Source organism: Gadus morhua, chromosome 17 (assembly GCF_902167405.1).
Source record: "Gadus morhua chromosome 17, gadMor3.0, whole genome shotgun sequence".
NCBI classification, from domain to species: domain Eukaryota; kingdom Metazoa; phylum Chordata; class Actinopteri; order Gadiformes; family Gadidae; genus Gadus; species Gadus morhua.
This window is the reverse complement of record NC_044064.1, coordinates 6,951,775-6,961,194: the sequence shown is the minus strand read 5'-3', so window position 1 is coordinate 6,961,194 and position 9,420 is coordinate 6,951,775. Positions and strand designations below refer to the sequence as shown.

The following is a 9,420-nucleotide window of genomic DNA, read 5'->3' as shown; positions in this document are numbered from 1 at the left end:
TGTGTTTAGTGGCATAAAAGCAAGAAAAAACCTCAGCGGGAAGATGGCCGAAAGGATTCATAGGTTATTGGAAGGTTTCTGAATTCTACTTTTCAAAACCAAAATATCCAATTATCCACTCAGACATATATTTGGTTATCTGGCATATACCAATAGTGTTTCATAGATGCATGTTTGTGTGTGTAGTGTTAATAGCAAGGTCTTAAACCATGTCCATAAACGGCTTTATGAGAACCATGATACATGCAAAAAGCATTATTTAAACACCCCTCCCCCTCAGCCCCTTTATTCATATCATCATCCCCGCCTCCCTTCTCAAAAAAAACCCCATACAATTCCTTCCCTTAAACTCCCTGCTCCTTCCCTCCCTACCTCCCACCCTTCTCCTCTCGCTATACCTCCCGCCAACCCGCCCTCTTTTCCCAGCCCCGGCTTTCCCCTCCTTTGCCTCCTCCCTCGCACCCCCTCACTCTCCCAGAGATCTGGGGACAATCTGTACACACTCAACTCCAGCGCACAACTCTTTCACCCAGGCAGGCTGTGGAGCACAGCGCTGAGAGCAGCCGGGGGTGTGAGAAGGAGGTACAAGATTGCAAATGGCAGCAGGATTCAGCGGACAATCAGAAGGCTAAAGTGAGAAAACGAACACTTTAAGGATTTTCGGACCAAAAGCGGAAGGAGAAAAGAAATAGGAGGAGAAACAATTGCAACCACCACACCTTGGTGAAGAGGACTGTTAAAGTTGAGGAGGAGGGGGGGGTGGCTACTGAAGTATGGGCTCCGCGGTGCTCTTCTCTGCCACTCTTATCTTCAGCTTCCTGTGGTCCCCCGTCGGTGGAGAACCAGGGCCCCAGGGCCAGGACCTGAGGGAGAGGGACGCCTTGTGCAACGAACACGGCTGCTATGTCGTCTACTTCCAGCGCAAGACCTTCCGGGAGGCCTGGCGCTCCTGCAAGGCGGACGGCGGCAACCTGGCCACCGTCAAGCGGCCCGAGGAGGCGGCCGCCATCGCCGACCTCTTCGCCAACGCCGACCTGAGGGACCTGGGCGCCGCGGTGAACGTGTGGATCGGCCTGCAGCGGCAGCCCCGGCAGTGCAAGCCGTCGCGCCCCCTCCGCGGGTTCACCTGGACCACCGGCGACCAGGACACCGAGTACACCAACTGGCAGGCGGTGGAGTCGGTGGACTCGGCGTGTTCGGGCCTGCGCTGCGTGGTCATGGTGTACGACTCGTCCCTGCCGGAGCAGAGCCGGAACTTTGAGTGGCTGGAGGAGACCTGCTTCGTCCCCGCCGACGCCTACCTCTGCCGCTTCACGTACAAGGGGATGTGTCCGGCGTTGCCGAGCGAAGGCGGGGGCAACACCCTCTACGCGACGCCGTTTAACCTGCTCACCACCATGCTCACCCACCTGCCCCTCGGCTCCGTCGCCACGGTTCCCTGCCCGGCGGGCACGAGGGAAGACCAGTCCGTGTTGTGCATGTCGAAGGAGGGGGACGGCGTGGCGGCGGCGGCGGCGGGTTGGTCGCGCGACGGCCCCCTTTGCGCCGCAAACGCCCCCGCCCCGGTAGCCACGCGCTGGTGCGGGCGGGACAACGGCGGCTGCGAGCACTTCTGCCGGGAAGCGGGCGACCAGTACTACTGCCAGTGCTCCGAGGGCTACCAGCTGGCCGACGACGGACGGCTCTGCGAGGTCGACGTCTGCCACGGGGCGCCCTGCGAGTCCGAATGCCTCCCGCTCCCGGACCGCTACCGCTGCGCCTGCCCCGAGGGCTTCATGCTGGCGCCGGATGAAGAGAGCTGTCTGGACGTGGACGAGTGCCTGCAGAGCCCCTGCGAGCAGCTGTGCGTCAACTCGCCGGGCTCCTTCGGGTGCCTCTGCCGCGAGGGCTACCTCGCGGGCGTCGACGGCGAGTGCGAGGACGTGGACGAGTGCATGAACGACCCGTGCGAGCAGACGTGCGAGAACACGCCGGGGTCCCACGTCTGCCACTGCCACATGGGCTACTCCGTCATGCCCGAGGACCCCCGACAGTGCCAGGAGGCGGACGAGTGCCAGATCCCGGGGATCTGCCAGCAGATGTGCGTGAATTACGTGGGCGGGTTCATGTGCTACTGCGGGGAGGGCTACGAGCTCGGGCCGGACCACGTCTCCTGTCTGAAGACGGAGTTGGGAGACGGCCGGCCCACCGCCACGCCCGACTTCCCCTGGTACACTCAGCAACCCGACTCCGTGTGGAACCCGGATTTGTTCAATTGGGCAATGCGGACTGAATGGCCCGAATCCCTGGATTGGCTGACTGACCCGCCTAGTGTCCAGAGCTCTGATGTCATATGGGTGACCAGCGCCCCCCAGGAGGGAATGCCCCCCCACGTCACCATGGACCCCCGCAGTCCAGCGCCTGAACACGGCCCGGGGGAGGTTGAAGACGAAGGAGGCTTCCAAAATGTGTTTCCGTGGGAGTTAGAGCCTGAGCAGACGTCTTCCGCCCCCACCCACACAACACCACCACCACCAACCACGACCCCGCCCACCCACACAACACCACCGGCCACCAGCCCCACCCCAGATTGGTATGACTACGAGGAGGAAGAGACCACCAGCAGCGTCCCCACCCTGCCCGCGTCAACCACCGTCTCCGAGGGGGCTTGGAACTGGTTCAGGTTCACTCCTGCCAGTCATGACCCAGCCACCACGGAGTACGGGGAACCATCATGGACAGCCGTGGATTATAACGTCTCTCCAGGCTCAGATTATCCCGAGGCGGAGGGAAACGGCGAAAGTCTTGGAGTGTTATATTCCTCGGAGGAGCCGAAATCGGCAGAGGGAGAAAAAGACAATGGAGGAGGAGGAGGAGGAGGAGGAGGAGGAGGAGGAGGCCGGGACGATTTTGACAACGTCCAGCACACCACCTCCACCCCCGGGAGGGGAGAGGAGGCCGCCTCGGATTCGGCGCAGATCGACCACAGCGAAGTGGTGGAGCAGGGCCCCAGCACCTGGCTCCTGGTGGGACTCCTGGTTCCCATCGGCATCTTTGCGGTGGTGATGGTGGCCCTGGGCGTGGCCTACTGCAGCCGCTGTGCCGTTCGGCCCCGCGGTAAGAGCACCACCGACTGCTACCACTGGATATCAGGGGCCCACGACAAGCCCGGCGCCCAGAGCTCCACGGCTGCAGGCAAGTCCCATGTCTAGGCTGGTGAGACGTGGATTAATAAGACTGAGGGAGAGACGCCAACGATGGGGAACAGGACCCACTAGACAATTGTACTGATGTGTATGTACACGGTTGAACGCTTTTCTGTGTCACAACACGCCTACCGCACACCTTTATACCTTAACCGTACCCACTCTTTCGAAACTGTGGAAAATTGATGATGACAGAAGAGAGGGGGCAGATTGAATATAAAAAAAGAAAATTCAACGACGTCAATGTTTCATAATAATGCACGGTATAATCTCTGATAGCTTTAGGATTGCACTACACTACACAGTCATTTCATTATGGTTTATATTCAACACTGCCCAATGTCATTCAATCAATATTATTGTGAGCATCTGAACGTTGCTTGGAAACATACTATGTATGAATAATTGTGAAAATGACACAACCATATCCAATTCATATTTCAGCTGTAACCACGGACACATTGACAGTATTGTTAATTGCTCTAGCCATGAAATGTGTTGGATTGCTGAATTAAACTGCATACGGTACTAAGATTATTATAAACAAGAAACAACCCAAACTGACAACGCACACTCTGGCAACGTCGGTACAAGTCTATCTTGCATTGCATGCTGGGAAAGCTGTCGTTTTAAAACCATTGTTGGCTAAATGTATGTAAATATGTATTTGTAATTCTCCTGTCCTTCTGCTTGTATTACACCTACCACTTGTAGCACCTATTCAACATCTGTCATGTCAGCAGGGTTATTTTAGGTACATTTTGTTTTATGGAGCACATCAAACCTTGTGCTATACAGGGGCTTTTCTTTGAGGGGGGGGGGGGGGGGGGGGGGGGTAGGTGGTGGATGGCTCCTAGGGAGTGCTTGCTGCGCCATCCCAGTTTAGATTTACAGGCGGCTTTCCTGTCTGACTTTCCCAGAAGTGGGTTAAAGTGCATATGTCTGTTAGGAGCAGTGAGGGCAACGGGGTCAGAAGGAGCCACTTCTCATTAGATTTCACATCAGCCGTGACATTTTCTCATAAATTTATCATCGTTTGAAGCTTTTCAAAAACTAACAGCACATAACTTTTCGGTTCATCCGGAACCACTGGATGTGGTGGCTGTGGCTTTTGGTGCACAGATTGGTTTTGGTTGGGGTGGGTAAGGGTGGGGGGTTGTGGGGGGGGGTTTGTTGAAGGCAATCCAAATGTATTTTCAGTTGAACTACACGTGAACGATGACCGCGTGGCCACTGTGTGAGGGGACGAATTGTCTATTTATGCCTTTTCATGTTTGAGTACTTTTTATTTTTATTTTTTATTTTCCAGTTTTGAAGCCATTGCTTATTAAAATGCTTCAGAGATTCACAGAGGCTGGTTATTCATTTGTGGTCAGGTTTGTGGGCGCATTTAGCGGTGAACTTTTGACACAAGGTTTGGATAAGTATACGCATTCTCGCGGTGCTCTTAATGGCCTGTTAAAGTGACAGTGAGTCAGTCAGTCGAGCACTGTGGCAATTAGATCAACCCACAACAGTCTGAGTATACCCCCCCCCACACACACACACACACACACACACACACACACACACACACACACACTAGCTGCCACACGCATCTTGAATTATATTGGAACGTCACTTGTGAAAATCATAAAAAATATGATGTGTCTGTAGAGCTGGAACATTTTATTGTAACCTTTAGTGGAAGGTCAATTCTGCTTTTACAATTGTTTTGATTGTTCTTTTTAACAACAAGGACCCACGCAGTGAGCTGGCCACCGTTCTCCTGATTGTGTGTCTTCCCCTGCTGGCAGGATGGCTTCAGGCCTGGTCAGGTCCTGGCTATCTGAGAGAGCGTTGCTTAAGAAGGTTCCAGCCTCGTACCCCGAACACTCCTTCTGACCTACATCCCATCATTTCTTCAGTCTCTGCTGCCCAGTGCCGTTTGGTTTTTAAACCCCGGGCTTGCTTTGCTTTACTCTTTGATCCATTGTCGGTAGTCAAGTCCTCGTAGGCCTTTAGTGCCTTTTAATAGTCTTGAGATACACCAAGTGGTGAGAAACAAGGTTCATAATAACTTGCCTGTGAAGCATAATGTTAATCTGTGCCGTTTGAAGTCAAGGCAAATTGCCTTGAATGAAGCCTGGGACTGGGTAAGAGGTTCTACACCAGAGGTTTTTCCCTTCAAGGTTGACACACGGGGTCACTCCCAGGGAGAATACTTCTCACCTCACTCAGCCTGTGGGCCTTGGCTCCTGCTAGAAGCTATACAGACTCACTAAAATCCTGCACTGTCAAAAAGGTGGACTTAAGTATAGGTCCTGCAGGATTCTGGCCTAAATATCCTGGTTACGATAACGAAACGTTAGAGCTCTTTGATCTCAAGGGGATTAACCTGATTAAATAAACGGTCAAATTATACATTAATTCATGCAATGGTCAAAGTTAATAAGTAGCACAAGGGATGAATCAAGCAATTCGACGCTGCAAAGCTCTTGCCTTTCCTTTGTCATAAGTAACACTCAGGCTTGAACTTATCACTCAATTTGTTATCCCCATGGTTACAACCCACTTATAAACAACAACAATAAAGGGATAAAAGAAACAGGGATGCATATATATATATATATATATAATGGGTTGAACCCATATCAAATGATTGGCAAGATCTGTATACAATTCCACTGACACTAAATTCTCCAGGATGAAATCTTATGAATCATCAATTTCCCAGCCTCTGCTGAGTATTTCACTTCCCAGACCGGGGAGTGTTTAGTTTAAGTCTGTCCACATTTCTCCCAAGGAGTGAAAAGACAAAGTAATCCCGTTCAAGGTTAGCTATTGATACATGTGGGCGGGAATCGACAAATCGTCGCAGGAAGTTCTGCATCACCTCATCTTTCTGCGTAAAGATCATGTAAAAAAATAACGAGAATACCATCACTACTCGCCCCCATCTTTGACCATCTGTTGAGAAGTTGAGAGGCTGGGCAACTAACCACCGTACTACTGAGCTTATTACTAAATAGATGGACCTTGAGACAGTGAGACTGCCGAGACAGCCTTCTCAAAAAGGAGATCTGAATTTCAGCGTAAGGCATTAGCTTTCCTCATCAGACATTCTTTCGTCTTCCAAGATAGCCAGGTTCCCAAATGGGTTCAGCAGAAAGGTAACACACCCGGGCCTTGGATTAACCTGAAACCGCAAAAGGTATTTATTCAGGCGGGGGCGAATGTGTGTGTCTCTCTGTATAGAATGTGTGTGTCTCTCTCCCTCTGTGTGTCTTTCTCTGTGTGTGTCCTTACCTCTGTCTCTTTCTCTCTCTGTCTCTTTCTCTCTCTGTGTGTGTCTCTTTCTGTGTGTGTGTCTTTTTCTGTGTGTGTGTGTGTGTGTGTGTGTGTGTGTGTGTGTGTGTGTGTGTGTGTTCCAATATGTTTGAAAGCTTTGACATTAACAGGCAATACAAGTGCCTGTACAATTTTAAACACAGACAAAATAATCTTGCCGTAAATCTCTTATTTTCTATAAGCCATATGAAACATTTTATAAAAACCCAACTACTTTTACAGATAGGACCTCTAAAAAAGCAGCGGGATGCCTTTTGAAATATGCATCAGGTTTGAATAGGAAGACGTATCACCAGGGCTTATTTGATGTTCTTGTGGAGCAGGCAAGTTATTCCAGACCAGTCAATCATAACCATCAGAGAGGACGTTTTCAACATGAAAGCATACTTGCTCTCCAAAAATCATTCATCATGCCTTCATTGTCTCTTAGATAGGACAAAAGACAGTCACATTGATCCAAATTCGACAAACGATCCACTAATTGCAACTAAATTCACAAATTCATTATAATACCACTGTACACATGTCTGATAGTGGTGTACTGGTTAATTATTGGATGAATAATTATCTGTGCACTAAAATACATCATGTTCGGCCCTTTTCTGCATATTGTTATTTTTATTTCTCCTAGATTAAGGCGTCTATATAAACCAGGCTAAAGGTTCATCCTATGCGTGTGCAAATAGGAAAAGTGATGCAGCGAATACCATGCCGGTCTGGCGATCACGAGGACAGGGAAGTTGGCGGCTGAGCTCGTCACTTCTCGCCACTTCCTGTGCAGTGGAAGGGGACGAGCTGTGACTGGCTGGAGCGCGTCCGCCGGATTAACCCCGCAGACGGGACACCGAGCCGGCTGGTCCCGGGGGGGGGGGGGGGGGTGCCGACGTGGTCGCGGCTAACGAGCTACTTTATGTGATGGTTTGGTCGTACTCAACACAGGAAAGTTGTTGTAAATACAGTTTCATCTCCAAAGGGGCTTCATTTTTGAGTTTAGGACATTTTTCTATCAATAAAACGATATCTCTCTATAACTATAACTATATCTATAAATGTATTTTCCTGTTAGCCAGTGCGCTGAATCAAATATTCAGTGAATACCCCAAAATATCTTAACTAGTTCAAATAGATTTTAGTATCAAAGAAGGAAAGCATTGAAACACACCGGGACTATGATACTACAAATTTTTTATTTCCAGTAATGGCGATCAGTAAGCTTGATGCAAAAGCCTTCATTATGGATTTCCTAATGATCGAAACCTGTTGCCTTCATATTTCATGTCTCCCAGGCCAGAGTTTACATCGATGCATTTCAAACCTCGAGGCAATTCTCTTGACAAACATTGAACCTGCCAGACTCCCCATCCAGCTGGGTTTTTGTATTGCCACACATTGGCTGGGAGGATGTAAGGTATGAGATGAAACCCGCAAATGTTGTTGTATGGCAGTGCAGCGCAGTGGTGAAAATGGGTCAGATTCCCAATGTCTGCAGCCTGACCTGCAGACAGCCTTACCCTTGGGCCAGACGCCCCAATTCCTCTTCAAATCCTGGTGGATAAAAGCATCTGCTGAGGGACTGAATATTGAACACTTAAAAAGTACATGTATGGTTGCCAAGGAGCCATATCCACAACCCTGGGTCCAGAACATCAATAAATAGGAGGGCTGGTATGTGCTAGTTAGCAAAAGGAGACGAGGGCGTGTGGACAAGGTGGAAGAGGAGGTCTGGTTACAGTGTAGATTGTCAATGGATTTCCTCTCTCCGTTCCTGTAATTTAAACAGTGTGGTGGAAGTTGTGTGTGCGTATGTGTGTGTGTGTGGGGGGGGGATTCTGTGTATATAACAGTTTCCTGCAAGCCTTTGTAAGTACTTTAATATTGATGTTGGTATGTGTGCATTTGCATATTTATGTGCGTCATTGTCCAAGTGTCTTTGTGTGTGTGTGTCTTTGTGTGTGTGTGTGTGTCTTTGTGTCTTTGTGTGTCTGTCTTCGTGTGTGTGTGTGTGTGTGTGTGTCTGTGTGTGTGTGTGTGTGTGTGTGTGTGGTGGAGAGGGAAAGGGAGAGTCCCCCAGTGTGATCCCACATCTGTTTATTTCATGTGCGGTATATTTGTGTCCATGTATTACGTAAGAATAGAGAATATCGTTACATTGTCTGTCGCAGTGTTGCGCTGCAATGCATACGTTCGACATTCTGAAATGCTTGAAAGCATTTTCATCACGCTCTCCCATAAGGCTTAACATAATGCTACTGGCCCTATAAAGATTAAAGTGCATTGCTACAGAAAATATGAATAACCAAAGTGTAATTAAGGAACAAAATAATTAGTTAGGGTCTATAAGGAAACTTGGCATGTTCCTGTACCCCCAGTCTTAAGCTGAGCCTGAGCCTGAGCCCGAAGCAGGTTTGCCTGTTAAAAAAACGTGTTTGTTCATAGCTTTTCATAACATTACATTCACCCTAGAAGTTGATCAAAAGAGGTCTGAGCAGCAACAATGCGATGGCGAATGCGAATTCTCAGGCAGGGTGTTGAAGGCTAACGAACGAAAGCAGCAGTCTGACACGAAAAGAAAAAGGTTGAAAGGTTGGCATTGAAGACGACAACAGAATTTAAATCAAGTTTGTCCTTAGCAAGGGGGGGGGGGGTCGAGCTGGAACTTACCTCACTCATCATTGGATAAAAGTAAAGATGTTGCAAAAGAAATACCCCTCGTGATTGGCTGTTAGATCTGTCAATCTGTCGTTAGATCGGTCACACTGGAGAGGGTACGCCCCCCAATCCTATAAGATAAAAGACAAAAAGGGTCACTTCAGTGAACAAATACAGCCATGTTTAAACAGTTTGTAGGCCAATTTAACCGCTGCTAAACTTTTCTTACCACTAATTTGTCTTTCCCCTTCATCTC

The 9,420-nt window shown here is 49.4% G+C and overlaps 1 protein-coding gene across 1 annotated transcript; it reads left to right on the top strand.

Annotated features, from left to right (window-relative positions):
- The first annotated feature begins 429 nt into the window (after positions 1 to 429).
- On the top strand, positions 430 to 4,535 carry cd248a (CD248 molecule, endosialin a). Its single transcript, XM_030338682.1, has one exon. It carries the CDS (start codon positions 774 to 776, stop codon positions 3,189 to 3,191), a length of 2,418 nt encoding a protein of 805 aa, XP_030194542.1. The 5' UTR covers positions 430 to 773; the 3' UTR covers positions 3,192 to 4,535.
- Positions 4,536 to 9,420: the final 4,885 nt, after the last annotated feature.